Raw genomic sequence first — 23592 nt, 5'->3', positions numbered from 1 at the left:
TCCATACGTGATCTCCACTCTCAAATCCTTTCAGGAATGACAGGGACATCTGGGGAAAAGGCTCGTTGGTTGCCACTGACTAGGTCATCTCATCTACCATGGGCCTCCATTCAGCCCAGGGGTTTACTTCTGTGGCCAACATCATATGGGACATACATCTCTTTACACCCTATGCACCCTATGCTGTGCACATCAGGAGAGGTCTAGCCCTTTCCGCTAACCTCCTGCTACCTTTTTCAAATGCTTTCCTTCCAATTCCTTGACCATCATGACCAGCAAATGGCAGAACCTGTAACCCTGATCTCCCCTTCCAGGTCAAGCAGAGCAACCAGGGCGGCTGTGCCAAGTCTTGCTGGGTGTATCCTCTCTTCCATTCCTCACTTTGGGATTGGGTTGACAGGTCATGCAAAGCTAGTGGAAGCTGAGCCAAGACTTTTTCTTTCTTAGTGACCAGGTAACAAGAAATTACACATGAAGTGCAGGTGTTGCTGGAACGGGCTGTCAAAGAAGCAGGGACAAGCCACCGGCCTTGTGGGAGCTCTTTATGAAGCTTCCCAGAACTTTGAAGTATGCAATGGTCAATCTTGATTGTCAACTTAATGGGATTTAGGATCACCTGGAAACAAACCTTAGGGCATGTCCGTTGGGGATATTCTAAATTAGGTTAATTGAGGTGCAAAGACTCACCCTAAACATGGGCTGCACCATGCCATAGGCTAGGGCATTGGAATGAATGAAAAGCAGGCAAGCTGAGCACCAGCATCCATCTTGATCTGTTTTGTAATTGTGAACACATGTTGCTAGCTGCCTCCTTTTCCCGCCACAATGCCTTCCTCGCCATGATGGACTCAGCCTCAAATGGTGAGTCAGAATAAACCCTTCCTTCCTTAAGTTGCTTTTGTCAAATATTTGTTCCAGGAATGAGTGACATAACTAACATAGGATGGGTAGTAATCAGGCCCACCCTGCACCCACTACCTCTACTAAACGGTGAAACACACATATGTCTCCCCAGCCCACTGAGTCACAGGTCATTCAATAGCTCATTTGTAATGGACATTTCAGGTCATGTGGTCAGTTGGTGTCACATGACCACATGCTCTGTAGTGCCTGGGGGCAATCCAGGATCTGAAGAAGCATCCACAAAGGATGGTAGGGCTCAGCTCTGTAGACCAAGGTGATGGACTGTGAAGTCCCTGCAGGAGCCTGAACAGAACTTCCTACCTCCCACAGGCACCTTGCACACCATGAATCTGCTGCTCAGAGACACCCATACAGCTAAGAAGGTTGCACAGCAGCCCAGGTCAGTCATACAGTCTCTTCTTTTCTAGGCATCTTAGTTTTCTATTGCTGTGAAAAGACACCATGTCCATGGCAACTCCTATAGAGAAAACATTTAATTGAAGGGGACCACTTACAGTTTCTGTGATTCGGTCCATTATCATCATGATGGGAAGCATGGAGGCATGCAGGCAGACGTGGTGCTGGAGCTGGGAGTGCTACATCCTGCAGGCAACAGGAATTCAACTGTGACATTAAGGTGGTATTCTGAGCACACGAAACCTCAAAGCCCATCCTCACAGTGACACACTTCCTCCAATAAGGCCATACCCACACCAACAAAGATACAACTCCGAATAGTGCCACTCCCTATGTGATTATGGGAGCCAATTACATTCCAACTATCACACTGGGCCTCACTGAAAAGTGACATCCCTGTGGGTCACTTGATAATCATGTATCTGATAGCTGCAGAAATCCAAAGAGAACCACTAGGAACTGTGCTGTATCTTACACAATAGGAAGGACCATAAGTAGATCTCTGTTTGATCCAGTCCACAGCACCATATCAATATCATCAAGGCAGAAGCCTCCCCCAAATCATGTGGGATTTGATCACCTGGCCTTCAAACAACACCATGTGACCAACTCACATTTGGATATCATAAAAGTCACAATTAAGAGAGCCTCAGTGAGGGATTGTCTACTTGGATCAACCTGTGGGTGTGTCTGTGGGGGACTGTCTTAATTAAGCTAATTGTGGGAAGACCCAGCCCACCATGGGCAGCACCATTCCCTATAATAGGAGCTTCTGAACTGAATGATAGTAGATATTCATAGCCAAAGAAGTAAAACTAGGACAGATGCCTACAACTTCCTGCTTAGGTAGTCCAGTAAGCACAGCTGTGTCTATGAAGCAGCAGGGAAGCATGATGCTCATAGGAAGAGAAGTCCATTACTATCGCTAGGGCTGGAATATGACAAGGTGTCCCCAAGCTTCTGAGGTGGGACAGAATGGTGTGTTTCTCGCAGCTGTAAATAGTAGGTTCCTGCTAAGTTTTATAAAGACATACAAAGACAAAAAAAACCCAATGCACTCACCAGATCAATAGCCAAGAAATCAGACTACATTAAAACAAAAACTTCTGTTGTATTAGTCACCTCACCTGTTTCTGTGACAAAATGCCTGACAGAGACAACTCAAGAAAGGAGCGATTTGTGTGAGCACCCAGCCCCTCACGGCAGTGGGAGCACCCAGCCCATCGTGGCAGTGGGAGCACCCAGCCCCTCGTGGCAGTGGGAGCACCCAGCCCATCGTGGCAGTGGGAGCACCCAGCCCCTCACGGCAGTGGGGGCAGCTTATCGCTGCATCAGCAGGAACACGAGATGGCTGGCTCACCTCTCTGTGGATCAGGAAGAAGAGACAGGTTAGAAGGGAAGGTCATGCTATGACGCTCTATGTCCATCCCGCGCTGTCCTACTTCCTCCAGTGAGGACCTACCTGCTAAAGCTGCAACCTCCAAAACAATGCCCCCAGGTGGGAGCTAGGTGTTTAAATACATGAACCTGTGGGAGGCATTTCACACCCGAACCACACGTCTGCTTTGCAGAATCACTGCTGAAAGAATGAAAAGAACTGGATGTGATAATGTAGACCTGTGATCCTATCATTTGGGAGATAGGGACAGGAGAAATCCAAGGTCATCCTCGGTGACATAGCAAGTTTAAAGTCAGCCTGGAATACATGCGGCCTGTATCGAGGAGAGAGAGGGTCAGGGTTGCTTTGAGCAGGTGAGATGACTCAGTCATTAAGAGGATATGCTGTACCATCATGAAAACCAGGGTTCAGATCCCAGCATCCACATAGTAACTTGGGACTTCTTTGTACACCTGTGACCCCAACTCTGAGGGGGTAAGAGGCAAGAGGATCACTGGGGTCTACTGGTTTCCAACATAGCTTAGAAAACACAAACCCCAGGTTCAGGGAGAGACCCTGCTTCAAAGGAACAGGTGGGGAGTGATACATATAGACACAGGTGTACACACACTCACACAGACATATGCACAAGTAAATACTTTAAGAGAAGAGGAGGAGGGCAAGGAGGAAAAAAAGACAAGCCACGGACTGGGAAAATATATTTGCAAACAATTTTTAAAGATTATTTCTTTTTATGTATGAGTGTTTTATGCACATGTATGTGTATGAACCACATGCATGTCTGGTGCCTATGGAGGTCAGAGGAGGGCATTGGATCCCCTGGAGTTGGAGTTACTGATGGGTGCTTGCCATCAGATGGGTGGTGGGAACTGAAGCTGTGTCCTCTGCAAGTGTTCTTAACCACTGCTCCATCTGTCCAGCATCGTCAAAGTATTTTATATGATAAAGGATCCCTATTCCAAATACACAAAGAACTCTTAAATTTCAATAATAAAACAATTCATTTAAAATACGTAGATTTCTTACCCAGGCAGTGGTGGCACATGCTCTTAATCCCAGCACTCAGGAGGCAGAGGCAGGTGGATGTCTGTGAGTTTGAGGCCAGCCTGGTCTACAGAGCTTCCAACAAAAACAGGCTTTGAAATGAAATCTACTTTTTAGATTTGTTGTTATAGAAATGCTGGGGTTGTGCTAGAGTTCGCATGGACCCTCTCACAGCCTCCATTGCCAGCTGGGAGGACATACAGAAAAAAGAACACTGCCCTTCCTATACTTTCAACATGTGACACAGCTGTGATGTAATGTGTGAGGGTGCCCCACACACCGAGCATTTCTCCAGCACACGCTGGCTGAGTTCCCCAGGTACATCCAACTCTGTATGGCCTGCCTAGAGATGGCATCAGATCCCAAAGCTGAAAGCTCTACCCAATGAGAATGTGACCTGTATGTTGAAGGTTCCTGCAGGCCCCTTCCTGGGTCAGGGCCACTTACTGAAGTAGCCCATGGAACTCTGGGGAGTGGGGCTTTCACCTGCCCGATACTGTATTATAAAGGCCATGATGAAGGGTGACCACAGCTACCAGACCAGAAATGCCTCGGAGTGGGGCACCTGGCAGGGGATGCCTCGGTGTCACTTTCAGGCCCAATGCTCTCTGGCGCCTCCCATGATCAGATGTTTGGATACCCCTGCACCATCCTTTACTTTTAACTGTGGCTTTAAGGTGTAGTTGAGCTGATGCTGTCACTGGTCGCCAGTTGCTCCCCCTCCATGGAAGCTAGGGAAGGGGTGGGATTGAGATTCCCAAACCTTCTGTCCCATCTTGAGCTTCCTGGTATACAGCCTTACTCTGAGGCAACCAGGATACCAGAACCTCTAGCCAACCCATGAAGGATGTTCCTGCCACACTGGAGAGCCTAAAGGGTTTTAGGTGTGCCCAGTATTGTGACACAATACTGTCACCTACAAAATTCATGTGTAGAACCCTCACAATCGAGTTACAAACAAACAAACAAACCGCCAAAACCCTCACAGGGCTGGAAAGATGACTCAGTAAAGTGATCAGTGCACAATGAGGACCTGAGTTTTATCCCAGCGCTCATCGTAAAAGTTAGCTGTCCCGGGCTGGAGAGATGGCTCAGCAGTTAAGAGCACGGGAGGCTCTCTCCCCAGGAACCACACTTGGTTCCTAAGATGCTCATGAAGGCACGCAGCTGACTAAGATGTGAGTTCCCAGAGGATCAGGCGCCCTCTTCTGGACTCTGTAGGCACTGCACATATGTGGTGTTCAGAGACCAGGCCGAGCACCCATACACATAAGATAAAAATAAATCTAAAAGAAAAAAGGGCCTTTCCGCGCTACCCTGGGACAGGTCCATGCGGCGTTGTTCTTGATTCCCGTCGTAACTTAACAGGAAAACTTACACAATGTCCGGAGCCCTTGATGTCCTGCAGATGGAGGAAGATGTCCTCAAATTCCTTGCTGCAGGAACCCACTTGGATGGCGCCAACCTTGACTTTCAGATGAAGCAGTACATCTACAAAAGGAAAAGTGATGGTAGCGACATCATAAATCTGAAGAGGACGTGGGAGAAGCTGTTGCTGGCAGCCCGGGCCATCGTTGCCATTGAGAACCCCGCTGATGTCAGCGTTATCTCATCCAGGACCACTGGGCAGCGAGCTGTGCTTAAGTTTGCCGCTGCCACCGGAGCCGCTCCAATCGCTGGCCGTTTCACTCCTGGCACCTTCACCAATCAGATCCAAGCAGCCTTCCAGGAACCACGGCTTCTGGTGGTCATTGACCCCAGGGCTGACCACCAGCCCCTCACAGAGGCGTCTTACATCAACCTGCCCACCATTGCTCTCTGTAGCACAGACTCTCCTCTGCACTACATGGACATCGCCAACCCATGCAACAACAAGGGAGCTCACTCAGTGGGTCTGATGTGGTGGATGCTGGCCCGGGAAGTACTCCGCATGCGTGGCACTATCTCCCGAGAGCACCCATGGGAGGTCATGCCTGACCTTTACTTCTATAGAGACCCAGAGGAGACTGAGAAGGAGGAGCCTGCGGCCGCCCAGAAGGCTGTGACCAAGGAGGAATTTCAGGACGAATGGACGGCGCCGGCGCCTGAATTCACTGCTGCTCAGCCAGAGGTGGCCAACTGGTCTGAGGGTGTTCAGGTGCCCTCTGTACCCACCCAGCAGGTTCCTACTGAAGACTGGAGTGCCCAGCCAGCCACTGCATGGTCCTGAGCTGCTCTGCAGACACCCGAGCAAAGGGAAAAAAGGTGGAAGGAAAATAAAGTTTCTACAAGCTGAAAAAAAAAGAAAAAGAAAAAAGTTGAAGAGTGATCAAGGAAGACACCTAAAGTTGACCTTTGACCTTTACATGTGTGTGAGTGCACACAAAAAAATTGTGAAAAAAGTCTCCTAATGCTCTAAGTATATTCACAATTTTATGTTCAGCCACATAGGATAGTCCTTAGTCACATGCAGACTCAGGTTGGACAGATGTGGCAGGAACTTTGGATCAGGAAACCAAATATGTTTCACAGCAACATGTGACATTGGTGAGAGGCAGCTGTCACCCAGTATTGATATATTACTGTCAATTAAACCTATCTCCCGTGTCCTTTACTGGCCCCAAGGCTCTTCTGAGCTTGAAGAATTTCCCACAGTCTCTGATGAGACTGTGAGTTCTGAGGTAGCTGCTCAGCTGTCCCAGGCCCTGAGCATTTTCTCAGTGTTAGATGGAGTCACGGGTTACAGGAGAAGACGGCCCTCTTCTAACTTCCCACCACAGGTCCCCACTATCCACATGGCTTGTCCCTGGGTATCATGGCTGGGTTGCCTGCAAGGTCTCTGCTACACATAGCTTCTCTCTCTTCAGGAAGGAAGAGGCTCTGGCTGCATGTGCTGAGATCTGCCCCACCTGCAGGAGGAGGCTAGGCCTTGGCATGGTTTCTCTGGGGTTCTTCTGGATGGGACATTTGTTCTCTTCCTCTCCCCCACTGATACAGTCTATCATTGTATGGATCCACTGTGGGCATAGGGCTTGCCACAGCACATATATGGAGGTGCTGTCAGGGGACAACTTGCAGAAGTCCCCTCCTTCTACTGTGTGGCACCCAGAATTGAGCTCAGGTTGTCAGGCTTGGTGCCTTTTTTTTTAAACTATTCAAAATTTTCAGCCTTGGCTATTGGGTCTCTTTTGGATAAGACCGTTTTTAGTCAACTAAGTCATTATTAGATGAAAGAAGAAGCAAGAAAGAGGAAGTAGTAAGTAATACTACAGTAATAAGTGCCCTATTGTGGGTGTATATGTGCACATGCACGCGTAGTAAGTAATACTACAGTAATAAGTGCCCTATTGTGGGTGTATATGCGCACACACACACACACACACACAGGGACATATATACACAACAGAGAGAAATACACACAAATACACAACATACAAAACATACATATACACAAAGACAATACATATACACAAAGACACATATAAACATAAAACTCTCACAAGTAAACACACACACAAATAGACAACACACAAATACACACATATATAGAGACAACACATACAAAGACAAACAAACCCACAATATAGAAAAACCACAGAGAGATATACATAAACATACATAACACATAAACAAATACACACAGAAATGTACACACATATTAACACACAAACATACACACATAGATGTATACAAACACACACAGAAAATACACAAATGCACACACACAAATACACATATATACAAACATACACACACACACACACAGCATCTTGGAGATCTGGGCAGAAAGCAATGGGCCTGGCCTTGGAACAGTGTCTATCATAGGGCCAAAGCAGACCCCTGAGCCATCTCTTTGGAACTGAACATGCAGCTTTGGGCCTCTATCTGACTTCTGAGGGCCAGTACTACCCTCTACTGGGAGTGGGCCATGCCCCAGCATTCCCTGAAGTAGGCAGTAGGCAGGACAGTAGCTACGCTCTGACATACCATTTCCTCCTAGAGAGAGTCACAGCAGAAGATGGGATGCAAAGGTATCCAAAGGGTATGTTGCTAGGTAGTCCTGCAACATGTGGGCTCCCTGGCCCTGCAGGTGGGCTCAGGGAGAAGAAGGTGGTTAGACCTGGCGTTGGGGTACTGGCCTGGGGTCCCCACCGCTTTGAGAAGACAAAGTAAGGCCATGTGAGCAATACACCTGGCTCCACTCTCTTCTCATAGGCACACAGTAATTGGGGAAAGCATTCTAGGTGGTTCCAGGCCTGTCTTGCGCCCTGGAGACAGCCTGGCTCTTCTTTCCTCGCACGTAGAGAAAGGTGTTGAAGAGTAAGCAAAACTAGGTGGTGAACAAACAGAAGACTGCTTCAGGTGGAAGAGCCCCTAGGGAAGAGCGAGAAAAGAGGAGGGCCGTAGCAACAGGCTCCGGTGCAGCATTCCTGAGTGTGAAGCCGTCATGTCCATCTTCCCAGCACTAACACTGGTAGCCAGCATAGAGCCTTGTTCCACTGGCTTCTAGAAGGCCTAGGGGTCACTCCTACAGTTACCTGGTTTTTTCCATATTACAGGATGAGAAAGGAGAATCATACAGTCCTTGCTGGAGTGCCCAGAAGTGGCCTCAGGTATTTATAAAGGCCCAGACTTAACCAGATTTTATGGTGAGCACTCATGTTATGGCTAGGCACACCATGGCCTCCAAAGTCCACTTAGCATGGTCCATATGTTCTTTAATTTGCACTACTGTGCTTTTCATGGCTTATGCCATTCTGTGTTATTACAGATGATGTCCTGAGAAAGATTCCTGTAGATATGAATGAGGCACGAAGAATGACTGGTAGTGTCTCAGATGGTTTTTCATCGTTATGTGCTTATTATTTATGTGTGTATGTATTTATGTGTCCCTCACTGGCCTGGGCATCACCAGATAGGTTAGGCTAGGTGGCCAGGGGGTGCCAAGAATCCTCCTGTCTCAGCCTCTACAAACATGCAATGCCATGCCTGACTTGTTTAACACAGGTTCTGGGGAAACTGACCTCAGGTCTTCATGCTCTGGGAGCAAACACTTTACCAGCTAAGCCATCTCCCCACTATTTATGTTTGAGCTGGGGTTTCACTATGTGGGTTAGGCTAGCCTCTAACTTGCTATACTCCTCCTGCCTCAGCCTCCTAGATGCTGGTTGTGAAAAACACGTTTTGCTTTTGTTTTCTATCAGACATGGCTAGCCCACCAAGGACCAATAACCATTAAACTTCACCCATCTTGAATGACCCAGCCCCTGGACATTCCTAAAACTTGACTCTATCATACCCTTCCCCACTGTGATTATGAACTGGCCAATAGCATCAGATCACGAGACAGTCACCACTTGCAGGAGTCCTATTTCGGGATTAATACCAGGAGGACTTGGGGACAGAGGGTCTCTAATCCAAACACTAAAGGTTCTAATGTAGCTGGGCATGTTAGTATACTCTCATAAGCAATGCCAGGCATTGGGCTCTTCTCTTACTGCTCCCCTCAAGACTCCACCCCTTCCTGGTGCTGCAGTGTGGCCCAAGCCACCCACTGGGAGGCCTCATACACCTACAAAAGCCCAGTTGTCTTGGGCACAGCCAGGGCAGCTGCAGGTATAGAAACTACCCCCCCTTCCGGCTTGCCCTCCTTCCTTCCTCCAACCCAGCCACTAGGTTACCAGGGCTGTTGACAGATGGGAGGGCACATCCTACCTACTGGGTCAGCTGTGGTCTGAGGTCCCCACCCAGTGGGGAACCACAGAAGGGAGGGGAGTGGCGAGGAAGGGGGAGGTAAAGGGAGGGAAGAAGAAGAGAAAGAAAGGAGAGGAGGAGAGAAGAGGAGAGGAGAGGAGGAGAGGAGAGGAGGAGAGGGAGAGGGAGAGGGGAGGGAGAGGGGAGGGAGAGGAGAGGGAGAGGAGAGGAGAGGACAGGACAGGAGAGGGGAGGGGAGGGGAGAGGAAAGGAGAGGAGAGGAGAGGAGAGGAGAGGAGAGGAGAGGAGGAGAGGAAGAGGGAAAAGAGGAGGAGAGGGAGAGGAGAGAGGAACACCATGGAGCACTGGAAACGAATCAAGATTGCCAAATGCCAGATACTGATCACCAACTTCTTGGTCTTGGTAACATGCCAGTGGAATAGGAGGGGTGGGAAGGTGGGCAGTAGGGGAAATAACTCACCATGTCCAGGCCCTCCAGCACTGTGATCTCTCCTCCCCCGACACCACAGTCCTACGTACTGGGTCTGGGTCCCCGGTGGCCACCTTTAGAGAACTGTGAACACCTGTCCTTGTAAGCATGGTAGCGGCCGTGAAGAGCCCGGGAGAAGCTAGGTTGGCTGGTGATTTGGGGTGCTCAGGGACTGCCAGGAAGGGGTGCTGCCTGGGAGAGGACAGGGACTGTGGGGTTTCTGCAGACAGTTTGATGTGATCTTCTGGGCCCTTAGAGAAAATGGCACAAGTATGTGTGCTTCATACTTATCTCTGTGTGTGTGGTAGCATGTCTGTGGGAGGACCTGCCCCTCCCCCATCCACAGAACTATATAGGCCTCCTGCCGCTGCCTTGCTCATGGAAGGAGCCAGGCTGGGGTGCCTAGAAGCCCGGCCCTACTCTATCATTGTGGGAGGGCTTTGCAACTGTTCCCAGCTCTGATGACGCCCACCTCACTTTCAGCTGCTGGCCCTCTCTACGGCCACCATGGCAGCTGTCACTCACTTTGGAGACCACTTTACTGTCATTGGCCACGTATCCTTGGAGAGGAACCCCTATGAAGCAATGCACTACTGGGGTAAGTGAGGCCAGAAATGGCCATGGGGCGGAGGTGGGAGGGTCCCAGGGCCAAAAGCATCTGGGAGGAACTGCCCTGACTCCCCAGCCCTAGGCTGTCCAGAGGAACTAGCTTTGGGCAGAAGTCAGAGGTCGGGGGCCAGGAGGGGACACCCCAGTGCTCTGGTTTCACTAACAAAAGTGGGGAGATTTAGGCAAAATCGGACACTCCTACCCTGGGTCTTCTGTCACATAGGAGTGTTCAAGCTGTGGTTGGTCCCAGATGTGTGCTCTCAGGGCAGGGATCAGATGGGCCTGTGGGACTCAACCATGAATACCATATTCAGAAAATGCCCAGCTAGGGCCAAGCCTGACAGAAGACCCCCTTCCACAAGAGCAAGGCCACTTTAATGACCCTGGGTAGGAATGCAAGGAACTTAGGAAGGTGTTGGCCCAGTGGGAAAGGTTGGGAGATAGTGAGGCTCCCGAATGGGGGATTGGCAGCCGCAGGCCCTAGGCCCCCTGCCTTCTAAGGCTCTAAGCCCCGCCCAGGCAGGAAGCCTGGGGCCTGGGCCTGGACTGATAAAGTCACAACTCCACACTGCCACCTGGCACTAGAGTGCGGGGATGTGGCTTCAAGATAGTCTGTGAGGCAGGGAAGGCAGGAGTAATGGGGAAAGGAGTAGACTCCTAGCTTGCTCTTTGCTCTTACCCCTTCCTTACCAGCCTTGGGAGGAAACGGGCTATCAGGTTATGGGACACCCCTTCTTTTGGGGGCCAGAGATATGTGCCTTTTGGGACCTCATCAGAAGTTCAGTTCTAGCTCTGTGACCCCCCAAAGTAGATTTCAGATCCAACCTCTATGCCCAGTCCCCATGCTAGACCCCTTACCCTCTGCCTCTCCCTTCCCACAGCCTTCTACGTGACGATTAGCCTAGCTGGTCTCCTGAGCCTAGGCGCTGCCCTGAGCACCATAGCCACTGTGAGGGAGGCCCATGGCCTCATGGCTGCGGTAAGTTCTGTGTGCTGCCAGATGGCCCCAGCTTCCTCTCTCAGACAGGGACAAGAACTGGAGAGAAATAAGCCTGGGGAACTGCCTGACCCCAGCAGAAGCAACCAGAAAGAAGCAGAAGTCAGGGGTCAGGCATCAGTGAGTCCCTCCACCTACACAGTTAGCACCTCCCACTTGTCCAATCAGGACCCTCCCACCCGAGCCAGGCAAGAACCTCCACCTGGGTTATTCAGAAGTCTCCATGGGGCTCCATGTCACCCTGTCTTCCTCAGATCTAACAATGGTTCTTCAGGGCCCCTGAAAGAAAGCTGGCCTTCTCAGCCCTGGGGCCATCTCCAAAGGCCCCAGCAAGGTCTGGCTCTGGTATCTTGCTGGGTCTGGACACAGGACAGAATGAACTCCGCTTCCCATTAGGAGAACAACCAGGGACAAGGCAGCCCGGGCTTCCTCCTCACAGGTCAACTAACCCTGCCTGGTCACTGAAGGGAAGTTCTCACAACCCCACAGAAGAAAGCCCTTGTTGCTGCTGTAACTATTTCTCTACATGGGTGCCTTAGGGTGCCCCTCAACAGTCAGTCCAGATTCTTATCTGCCGGGGCCCTCCCCACGACCACCCTGGCCCTGTTTGATCTAGGTTTCCCCAGTCATATAAACTGGGGCAGGTCCTTCCTGATGCACTGGTCTGCTATCTGCCTCCTCCATTGCAGGTGTAGGATCTCATTTCTCTCCTTCATCCATCCTTGCGCCCTGCTTGTAGAACTCTCCACCTCTGCCTGAGAGTGACTGGGGGATCCAGGGACCCTCAGAAAGCTGAGCTGGAAGAGTTGCTTCCTGCATAGGCTGAAATGAAACTTTGCCATCTCATCATGTTCATTATGTTTGCTGACGACCCTAGGTCTCCAAAGACAGGGATAGAGTCACTTCCCACCTAGAGCTGCTGCAGGGACCAGTCAGACCTGGGTGGGCATGGGTGGTGGGCTAGGCAGAACTTGGCAGCTCTAGCCTTTTGGGGATTCTTGCTCTGATGACACAGGGGCAGGATAGGGACAATTCTGGTCATGAATAAGCACTAAACAAAAATAGCCTGGATTTAGGGCCCAGAGGGAGGCCCTAGTGAAGAGGTCACAGAGCTGGTGGACTGTGGCCCCAGAGGATTTATGCCTTGCTAGAGGGAAGCATGGAGGAAAGACAAGATGGAGGCCGGGGTATGCAGAAGACAGCCTGAGAGGCCTGCGCCTGAATATGGCTTCAGCCACCAGGGGGCACCATAGTCAGCATGAAGACTGTAAAGCAGGCAGCTGTAGGCAGATGGGCTAGGGGCTCCAGATCAGCCTATCCCATTTCAGTCTTCCTAAGCACCTCCCATGTCCTGCTTGGCACTTGATCTGTGGGCGATGGATTCCTGGAGCATTAGAACCCACCCAGGCCTCCCAAGGCCTCAGTTCCACATCCCTAACAGACTCAGGGTATGGTACGGTATTGTTATGTGGGACAGACTAAAATACACAGCCAGATGCCTCCTGTTTAGAGCTGTGTTCTCAAGGTCACTCCAGGCCCAGTGCAGGCTCTGCACATGCTGAATCCCAGCACCCTCTACCCCAGCATGGACAGTAAGCCAAGTTCAGTCACCACAGGGTCACTGGGAGTTCTGCTGGTCACAGCCCCCTTTGTGGCATGTTTATACGTGTGTGTGTGTGTGTGTGTGTGTGTGTGTGTGTGTGTGTGTGTGTGTGTGTGTGTGTGTGTGGTGGGTGCTGTCTGCTGTCTGCCCTGTTTGCCATGGCCCTGTGGTTTGCATGTCGAGGCCCATGTAAAGCACATACAAAAGGGTCTAGGGAGTGGAAACATCCCCCATTGTGACTCTGTGCCCACTGGCCCCCTCCCTGCTCTTTCCTGCCCCGCCTTCTGCAACACAGGAAATGAAAGAGCTAGCTAGCTACAGGAAGCAGATTCAAGTTGTTTACAAGTTTATTTATTCACTTATTTTCATTTAGAATGAATAGAGAGAAAAATGGTCACAGTTGGCCTGGCCCAACCTCTCTCTGCCTTATGTAGGCCTTAAGACCCTTTCTGTACACACACACAAACACACACACACACACACACACACACACACACACACACACACACAGAGAGAGAGAGAGAGAGAGAGAGAGAGAGAGAGAGAGAGAGAGAGAGAGAGAGAGAGAGAAACAGAGACAGAGACAGAGAGAGTGGCAAGATGAAGAGACAGAGAGAGGGAGACAAAGATAAAGAGACAAAAAGACACAGAGAGACAAAGACAGACAGAAGAAGGAGAAACTCCCTCTTGAGAATGAAATGGTGTCTGGAAGCGCTGAACTCTTGGGTTGGCTCACAGTCTCAGCTGGGAAGCAGAGCTGAGGAATGGCTTCCAGATGGGGAAGGCAGCCCTCAACTGCCAGCAAGAGGAAAGAGGAGGGAGGAAGAGCAGGAGGGGAGAAAATGTGGAGGAGAGAGGAGAGGGGGGAGAAGGGGAAGCAGAAGCAGCAGGCTACCTAGGGCCAACTCCAAGATAGTGATGCAGGTCTGGAAGGGGCAGGAGAAAGCAGGGAGAGAGCACCCCACCCCTGCGGAGCCCACACCCACCCAAGTCAGAGGCAGTGCACGTGACCCCAGCTCTTTCCACACTCTTGGTAGAGCTAAGCTGGCCCTGGCATAAGCCATTTGTTCCTGCCATCCTGGCCTATGACTTAAGGTTGCTCTGCATAATGGTCAATTTTCCTCATGGGGTTACCCCCAAGTTAGGCTGGGTTGAGTCATTCAGGTCACAGCTACCCATATCCATTGAGTGACATGTGAGTGACACTTGGGAGTGGGGTGGTGGTTGATACAGAAGGCTCAGTGGTCACACAGGGGCCTCTGTGCATGGCACTGGGGCTGACAATCATGAGCACTAGACAGAAGCTTGGAGGGTACCCAGATCCAAGGTCACCAGATGGGACTTTGGTGGGTGCTATTGAGGAACAGGGTTCCTAGTCTAGAGTGACCCTCTAAAACCATTCACTGAAGTGTAGGGACTTGTACCAGTACATGGTCAGGGGAAAGATCTGCCCTGTCCACTAACTTCTGTAAGAAAATCAGAAGTTATACCCCAGCTAAAGGAAAGGATGGAGTGTGTAAAGAGTCCCCTTTTTAGCACTTGGGGTGAGGGGTGGGCGTGGGGTGACCACAGAGACCCATGCAGTGCTGTAGAGGAAGGGTAAGAAACTCAGGAGGGGAGGAAGGTCATGGTATCTGGGGTGTCAACTTATGCCTGGGGTTGTGGGCTGTGGTCCTCTATGCATCAGGCTGCAGAGGTTAGGGTCTCCTTGGAAACGCGTTTCAGAAACAAAACAACAAAGAACTCACAGAAGGCACCCTGTATGAGGTCGCTGTTTCCTACCTTCAAGAGAGACATTTTTGGCTGGGCTGTGGGTCAGTTGATAGAGTGCTTGCCTAGCATGCTTGGCATCTTTGGCTGAGTCCCTAGCACTGAATAAAATATAGTGGTTGCGTACACCTGTGAGCACAGGACTAAGGAGATGGAGGCAGGAGGATCATGAGCTCAAGGCCAGCCTGAGCTACATGAGACTACCTCAAAGTCCAGGATGAGAAGTAAGGTGAATGGGGCTGGAGAAATGTCTGTCTGCTCTTCCAGAGGATCCAAATTCAGTTTCCAAAATCCACATAGAACTACCTGTGGCACCTCTTCCAGAAGATCCAACACCTCTTTCTGGCCTCCCTTATATATGTGTCATACAGATCCAACACCTCTTTCTGGCCTCCCTTATATATGTGTCATACAGATCCAACACCTCTTTCTGGCCTCCCTTATATATGTGTCATACATAAATGTAAATTTTTAAAACTAAAAAAAAATGGCTGAGGTAGGGGTTCTGCTGCCAAACTTTCAGATATGGGGAGGCACTGCCTAACCTTCCTGGGACCACTGTTCCTCCTAGAAGTAGCTCTAGTGGGCTAATGTCTCCACCACATTGAAAAGGCCTACCATCCCTGGGGAAGTATGTGACACCTTAGGTCACAGGTCCTCCAGAGACACATAGCGCCTAGGGAAGGAAAGAGCTTCTCCCAAGTAGTATTTAATGGGACTCAAAAGCCAGCAGCTCAGCCTAGCCCAGTCTACCTGGTACCCTGCCCTACCTCCCCAGGCCACATACCTGGCTGTACACTGACCAGGCCATCTCTGTCCTCAGGGTTTCCTGTGTTTTGCCCTGTCATTCTGTGTCCTGGTACAAGTGGCCTTCTGGAGATTCCACAACCCCACCCAGGTGAGTGCAGCCAGGACCCTCTACCTGGACCAATCAGGCTCTTTACCCAGAGTTCCTGTTTCACCCTTCCTCCCTGCCCAAGGAGATCCCCAAAGGCTCACCCCACCCCCAAAGGCTCACCCCAACCCTGATATTAAAGGGAAAAATATTTTTCAATGGCCCAGAGGATCTGGAAGAGTGTTGAACCCTCACAACAGCTTAATGGCATGGGTGTTCAGCATCCTGCCCGAGGCAGCAGGGCAAGCAGCATTTTGGCAGAACATTCCCTGTCCACTGAGGGGTGGTCTGGATGGCTGGAGGTCTGGGTCACAGTGTGGGTGGCCCCAGTCAAGACAGCTGCCAGGTATCAGGGACTGGCCTCGGGTTGACTTGCGGCAGCTGCAACCCATCTCCCCGTTCTAAAGCTGTGTTTACATTCTGAGCCCTAAAGTTGGGGTGCAGAACAGGCAAAGGCCTCACAGGGACCAGAGGATAGGTCCTCCCTGTTCTCCCTACCAGTGGGCCAATCCAGGCCAAATAGGTCACGGCCTTAGACTTGATCATCCTAGCTGCCCCTAGCCGCATAGGTAAGAAAGGATACAGGAATTAACTAGGAATGCTTAGAAGTCACCCCAGCTCCCTTTAACCTCCCTGGAAAGATCCCCAAGACAGCCTAAAGCAAAGGTCTAGCAAGAAGGAGCGAGGAAGAAGAGACCTTGTCTGTCTCTGTAGACACAGGCTCTGACCTGAAGTGAAGATGGGGTGCTCCTTCCTGAGTCCTCTCCCAGGACACAGGCCTTGGCAGGCATCCAAGGTTGGTGAGGCTAGCAATGTGTCCCGGCTGCTATGAGATGAATACAGAGTGATAGGGCTATTCATTACACCCTCACTGTGGCTTCAGAGCTACTTTGCCACAATCTCTCACTGTCCCCGAGGAGCTGGAAATGAATTGTTTAGCTTTCCTTAATAATTCATGTCAAGAGCAAGCGTAGAACAGACATGTCTATGTAGCCTCGGGACCCAGTGCTGGTCCACAAGCCACCTGCAGCTCCATGTGGAGTTCACTTGGCCATGGCTGTACGGCCCATCCGTACTACCCTGAGCTGGCAAACATGGGGAGGGAAGTCATCAAGCCCAGCCTACGGTGTCCTGGTCTCAGGAAGAAAGATGGGGATACCCTAGACATTGGTCCTCCACCTGCAGTAACCTGGGCTGCTGTGTCCTATACAGTTAGAGGGATTGACCTGACTGGGACAGCAAGGAAATGAAGAAAGGACAGACACACAGACACACACAGAAAAGCTGGAGCTGGGTGGTTTGAACTCTGATGGAAAAGCTGCAGTCCCTTTGCTTCCAGCAGCTCAGTTATTTATTATTTACAGCTGAACGAGGAGGCAGAGTTATTACAAGCAGATAAACAAGGCGGTGAGAAGGTTTATCGTATACAGCTGGACAAGGAGGCAGCTTTAGCTAGTCTCAGTGAGACTCACAGAGAGGGAGGCTTTGCTAACACCTCATGGGTCTGAGGCTTTGGTCCTTGACAACAAACACCCACTCGGGACTTCATATACTCAGGGCTTCCTCCATCCTCCACACCGGATAACACACTTACAAAGGAGAGTTTGTACCCCCAGAAGCTGCTTGCCAGTCCTGCAGACGTAGATCCTTGCTGGAGGGGCCCTGGATAAATGATGTGGAGGCTTGGGGGCTCTGGTCTACCTTCCCTATTTCCACAAAAACAAAACTCCAGCCCCAAGTCTTCATGGAGCACCCTGAATGCCAAAGTGAGTGAAGATGGCAATGTACCACCCCTACCCCAGTACTGGGCTCTGTAGAGAGAGTCTAGCCTGGTCTCTAAGGTCCCAAGGTCAGATCCTGAGGCCTGGGCAGGCCTCTGTTGTTCTGCTCTTGGGGGTGGGATGCTGGGCAGAACCAAGCTGAGCTGAGCTCTAGAGCTGATGTCATCTCTATTGTCCTGTAGGAATGACAGTGGACAGAGGGCCCTGGGCACTGGGACATCCCTGAAAAGTGGTAGGGCTGATGAGGGTAATAAAGTCAATTGTGCCAGGGAGTGGTGCAAAAGGGCTAGTCCAATAGGGCCTGCTTGTTTTGACTACTGCCCCACCCGCCCCTCCTCCATCTGCAGCTCTAGGCATTCCCAGCCCTCCACCCCCCACTAACCCTACAGGCCTGAAGAAGCTGAGCCCATGAGAGGGCTCTGGCCCAGAAGGACCAGCAACCAAGGCCAGCTTGGCACCTGTCCTGGGTGGGGGAGGGCCGGGGCAGGCTGAGCTGGGGATGACTCATGGGGATGTCTGGCTCTATTGCATGGATGGAGAGGAAGGAATCGGTGCCAGGATCAGCAGTTAGCCCGGAGTTCCCCTGGGCTCCCGCAGGGGCCTTGAGCCTAGACTGGACTAAGCAAACACCTCTAACTACCTACCTGCCCACTATGACCTGAAGGCAGGTAGGGAGTGAGGCCCATAGTGGACATCAGGCTGTGGAACAGACATCCTTTCTTTCTGAAAGGCAGAAAGACATTGGAGGACTGGCCCTGGGCCAGGAGACCAGTGAGCCCCACATATCCAGGATGCCTTCCTGGAAGAGATGAAATTCCAGCTTGTCTCTCAAAACACATTTGGCCTTGGAGAGAGCATTTTGGGGAAGGGGCTGAACAAAGTAGGAAAACAGAGCTAGGAGACAGAAGCAAAGAAGTCTAGGCTGTTTGTGTGTGGAGCAAAAGCTTCCTTCTTCTGCATGGTCTACCTGGATCTGACCCCAGGTCCTCTTAACTTCCCTGGTCCAAGGCTAGAGCTCATCTTTCCAGTATTCTGGGTGGTTCTGGAAAAGGGTCCATAAGCACCTTAGGGAACTGAGGAACTAGGCCAGGCCTCTGTTCACACTTCTCAGCAGGCTGGGCCTATTGCCTATATCCAGATGAGCAGTAGCACCAGGATGCCAACCCATGCTACCCAGAAGTCACCACTAAGAGTGGGTAGCTGAGATCTGCTGGCCTTTTCTTTAACCGTTGGAGTCCCAGGGACAACAGGCAAGCCACAGGATTGCCATGATAGGAGGAAAGTTCCCGGAAAAGGAGGCCCAGGATGTGGGATTCCCTGGGTCTCCCTCAGGCCATTGCCTCCTGTGATGCTCTTGGTGCAGGTGGAGGATGCAGTGTTGGACACCTATGACCTCGTGTATGACCAGGCAATGAGGAGACCATCTAGCAGCTGGTGGCAGGAACTGGCCACCATCCAAGACATGGTGAGCCAGGGACAGGGTGGTCATACTTGCTGTGCTCCAGAGGATGGTGCCAGATGTCCTCTAGAGTCAGCCATCCTGTCCAGGCTTCAAGAGGAGGTCCCAGGACACAGGTTCCATTGTGGGTAGATGACTGAGCTCTCAGCCATCGCCCTCTGTCCCTAATGGGACTGGCTACCCAATGTAAGTACAAAATAAAAGGGCAATGCCGTTGTTCAACATGAACTGAGAATTTCAAGAAGCAATTGGGTATTCTTCAAGGAAGTATGTGTTCAGCCACCAGGCAGACAGAGGGCCCCTGCTTTAAGGGGAGGAGGCCCTCAGAGAGCCATGCAGTTCCATCACCAGTGCCAAGCCACTGGTAACTATATTTTCCAGAAGCAGCTGTGATCCCAAGCCCTGGCTCTGGTCTCTGGGCACCCAGTTTGCAGAATCCCCAAAGTTACCCGTGCTTTGGTGCCTTAGTCTTCCTATTAGTCAGTCTTGCCCACGCTATGCTCCTCTCTGGTCTGTCTTGCAGTTTCTGTGTTGTGGGAAGAAGTCTCCTTTCGGGCTTCTCACAGGCACCGGAGCCATCCCGTGTCAGGGCCAGGCGGCCATGAGAGAGGTGAGGAGGAGGGAGACGAGGGCTTCTACACTCAAGTCAAATGAGAGTTGGGGCTTCATGTTCTACCTGTGAAAGGACATCTTCATCCTCTTTGTCCCTTTGGCCTCTTACATCTTGGAATCTGCCCTAAAGTCTCAGGGATGTACCCCCCACCCGACATGATAGGGGGTCACAGCAGGGAAGTAAACTTATGGATGGCCAGCTTGACCCAAACCCTCGGCCCAACTCCCTTCTGCAGGCTAGCATGGGGCATGTGCCCTGCCCACCCTTTGCCTCCTTCATGAGGCTTCCCCAGGCCATCAAGCTCCTCCCCCAACATTCCCTCTGAAGCTTCTAGAAGCTCAGAGCTAAGGCTCTATATAACAGTGTGGTCAGCTATTTAGGGGGAGCAGCCTCCTTCATGAGGCTTCCCTAGGCCATCAAGGTCCTCCCCCACCATTCCTTCTGAAGCTTCTCTAAGCTCAGAGCTTAAGGTTCTATATAACAATGTGGTCAGCTATTTAGCGGGAGTAGGAAAGTGTTCCCAGGGTCCCCCAAAAGAGCAGAAAGTGCTAGGGGAAGGGCAGGGAGTGGCCCTTTTCCTTGAGGATTAAGCTCTGACTCACTTCTCCCCTCCCCCTTCACCCTCTCTCCCTACCCAGCCCCCCTTTGTCCCATCCCCCTGCTAGTCTGGAAACAAACCAGCCCTATCTCATGGGGAGAGATGTCTGGCTACCCTCCAAGAAACAAGAGGGTGGGGAATGGCTCAAGGCCCAGCAGGGAAGGGAGCTGGCCTGCTGGGAAGGGTCTGAGAGTCAGGGAGCCCCATTCACCCAAGAATAGTTCTCAGGTTCCAAATACAAAATAGCTCAGCACTTGCTAGCGATTGGGACCTAGGAAGGGACACAGCTAAGCTGCAAAGGACCCCTGGTGGGAGAGAAGCCAGGGTCAGCTTAGGCCAGCAAGGGGATCACTTGCTTTCTAAAAGACAAGAAACCACCCTGTAGAGCAAAGTCCAGCCTGTCCTTACCCTCTCCAAATGCTATCCCCCACAAAAATGCCAACATCTGAATGTCCCAGAGGCCAGTTGTCACCTCCCAGTTTCTAGAGAGACTTTGTTGATGTCAGGCCCACAGTTCCAGATTTTCTGCTCTCACCACTAACAACAACCTCTAGGGACTTACACTCTAGACTGCCTGGGGACAAACAGTGGCCCACTGGCAGAGCTCAGGGCAGCTACAACGGAGGAGGAAGGCCTTCCCTGCCCCCAGGCAGTGGGCCACCATCCCCACAGACAGAGGTCCTCAGTCTCAAGGTTCATGAAGTCCCTTTCCCAGAGTGTTCAGCAGTTCTGTTTGGGAAGGTGCATATCTTGACTACACTGGCCTCAGCATTGGTTAAGCAAACCAAGCAGCCCCAGGGGCTTCTAGAAAAAAATGGGAAAGGGGAAAGCTGAGCACACTATGCAGGGAGGGCCAACCAAGGTGATCGATCAATCAGCCATGCATGTTGCTTCCCTCCAGGACTGCCTACAGAGCATCGGGAACTTTCTGTGGACACACTACAGTATCGCCTTCACCCTGACCTGCACCAGCTTGGTCCTCACGGTAGCCACCATTTCCTTCCCTGCCCTCCATCTATCCTGCCCTGCTTTGCCCCTGCCCAGATAGAAGCAGTCCTGGGTTAGTGCCCCAGGTCAACACTCTAGTCATGCCACTACCAGGACCTTCCAGGCCCAGTCATCAGGGAGATGGTCCGGTGTCTACCTCCTGCCCTCCATTTCCCAGTCCCAGAAACTTCCCTGGTAAGGATCTGCCGCCTGGACTGTTGGTGTCTGTTGACTCTGGGCATCTCTCCCGATTGCTCCAGGTATATGCTATGATGCTCTGTGCCTTCCTCTGGTTCGCCATTCACTCCTACTGTGGCTTGGATCGAAAAGGCAGATACACCCTGACCCCACGGTAGGCTCCCCTCTCTCTAGAAGAGTCTTTCAGCACCATAGGGTCCCAATGTTTCTATCTCTCCCACCAAGGATGTGTTACCTGTGCCCAGCAGGGCAGGCGTGACCTCCCTAGGAAGCTCTGTGGAAGTGTGGGGTGACAACATGCCATCCTCTATTCTGCCCTCTTTCTGTCTCTGATGAGACCTGATATCACCCTGCCACCAACACAGAGATATAACAATTCCAGTCCTGCTCCCCCACCCCTGTCACTCAGTAGAGCTCCCAGGTCAGGATATCTGCTCTTAAGGAATGCCGGAACTCATCATTGGCAGAGTCAGGAAGGACCCAGTCCCAGCAGCCAGAGCACTTGGACCTTCCTGTCAGCAAGCTCCACCTACCCAGTGCTCTGGCATTTGGGGCCCTATCCCCAACATCTGCATTGCCCCCCTGTGTTCTGAAAATAGCCTTGCCATTCCCTCAGAGCATTCTGGCCACATTTTTAAATGTTCATATGTGTGCACACATGAGTGTGTAGAGGCTGTAGGACAATACCAGTTGTCATCCCCAGGAATGCTGTCCTACTTTGAAATAGCCTCTCCCTGGCCTGGAGCCCACCAATTAAACTAGATAGGCCGGTTAGAGAGTCCCAGAGAAAGCTCTCTGTCTCTACCTCCCCAATACTGGGATTATAAGCATGCACCACCATGCCTGGCATTTTTATGGTTATAGGAATGAAACTCATGTCCTTGTGCTTGCAAGGCAAGTGTTTTTTACATTTATTCATTTATAACTTATTTAATTGGCAAGAGGAGGGGCATGTGTGCATGCCTCTGACTGAATTATATCTCAGTCCCTCTTACAGTACGTTCTAAAACATTCTGAAACAGTCTCACCACCCACTCTAGACCATTCTGGGGTGGACTTGCAGTCCCTTCTAGAATGTTCTTCAACAGCCTCATAGTCCCTATAGAACATTCTGGAACATAACAGATGCCCAGTTCTTTCTAGAACATGTAGAACAACTTCACTGTCCCACTTTGCTTTTCAGAGCCCATGGCTGGAAGCCCTAGGAACCCAGCCTCTTCAGATGGACCCAGGGTGGGCCACAAGTGCCTCAGTGCTCCTCTGAAGCACCAGCATTTGCAAACTATTCGACACCCCTCTGAAGAACAGGTGTTTGCTAACCATTGAGTCTAGTAGGATGCTTGCTGCCTGCTTGCCCACAGAGATGAAGACTTTGGCCCTGAATCTTCCCATGATCTGCATGGTGGGGCAAGGGAAGGGAAGATTCTACTAGGTATGTTAGTTGCTTTTACATTGTGTGGCCAGACACCTACTAGAATCAGGAAAGATTTATTCTGGCTCACTGTTTCAACATGGAGGAGTGAGTGGCTATGTCTATGGCATCAGGAACTTAGGTGGTGAATGCTGGGGGCTAGATGATGAAGTAAACTAACTTCCTCTGGGTTATTGTGGAGCAAAGGAGACTTTGGCTCCATGGTCATGATAACAAAATGCATGGAACCAGATGGTGATAGTGAGTTTTAGATAATGGCATGGAGCTCTTAACGCTCCTTAGTTTAGGGAGAAGAGGTCACCATATCCTCACCTGGGATATCACTCCCTCCTGCCCAGGAACTGTTAGGATCTTGGGACATTCTGGAGCGTAAAGTTAACTGAAGCCGGGTGTTCATGATTCAGAATTCATGAGATCATCACCCGTCATGGGGTGGAGCTTTTAGGTGATGACACTGTTTGGGGGTCACCCATACTCCTTATAAGTAACTCCACACCCCAATAAACACATTGGTTTAAGTTGAAACTTGGGTAGAATCCTTCCTTTGATCTATTGTCCATGCTGCATCTGGGGTGACCAGTTTCTTGCTCATGTTTCCTAGAGAAAAGTAATGTAATAGCAGAGAACAGGTAGAGTGGAATTGGGGGCAGTGTCTTGGGGTCTCTATTGCTGTGAAGAGACACCATGACCATGGCAACTCTTATAAAGGAAAACACTTAATCGT

General features: G+C 50.9%; 2 protein-coding genes and 1 long non-coding RNA gene across 3 annotated transcripts; 2 read left to right on the top strand and 1 right to left on the bottom strand.

Moving 5' to 3' along the window:
* Positions 1 to 2411: 2411 nt before the first annotated feature.
* LOC121142000 lies at positions 2412 to 3387 on the bottom strand. The gene is made up of 2 exons (XR_005879010.1): positions 2783 to 3387; positions 2412 to 2684 (listed from the first exon to the last, which is right to left on the bottom strand). It is a non-coding gene; the product is annotated as an uncharacterized LOC121142000 (long non-coding RNA).
* Positions 3388 to 5143: 1756 nt separating this feature from the next.
* Positions 5144 to 6046, top strand: LOC101823060 (40S ribosomal protein SA-like). The gene has a single exon (XM_040751052.1). The coding sequence runs from the start codon at positions 5145 to 5147 to the stop codon at positions 5970 to 5972; it is 828 nt and encodes a 275-aa protein (XP_040606986.1). The 5' UTR covers position 5144; the 3' UTR covers positions 5973 to 6046.
* A 3680-nt stretch (positions 6047 to 9726) lies between these two features.
* On the top strand, positions 9727 to 23393 carry Tspan32 (tetraspanin 32). The gene is made up of 9 exons (XM_005063334.4): positions 9727 to 9859; positions 10410 to 10524; positions 11417 to 11514; positions 15729 to 15803; positions 18945 to 19046; positions 19564 to 19650; positions 21153 to 21236; positions 21499 to 21590; positions 22620 to 23393. Exons 1-9 carry the CDS (start codon positions 9794 to 9796, stop codon positions 22639 to 22641), a joined length of 741 nt encoding a protein of 246 aa, XP_005063391.2. The 5' UTR covers positions 9727 to 9793; the 3' UTR covers positions 22642 to 23393.
* Positions 23394 to 23592: the final 199 nt, after the last annotated feature.

This window comes from Mesocricetus auratus, unplaced genomic scaffold (genome assembly GCF_017639785.1).
Source record: "Mesocricetus auratus isolate SY011 unplaced genomic scaffold, BCM_Maur_2.0 Super-Scaffold_4256, whole genome shotgun sequence".
NCBI lineage: Eukaryota > Metazoa > Chordata > Mammalia > Rodentia > Cricetidae > Mesocricetus > Mesocricetus auratus.
This window is presented reverse-complemented; position numbering and strand designations above follow the sequence as displayed.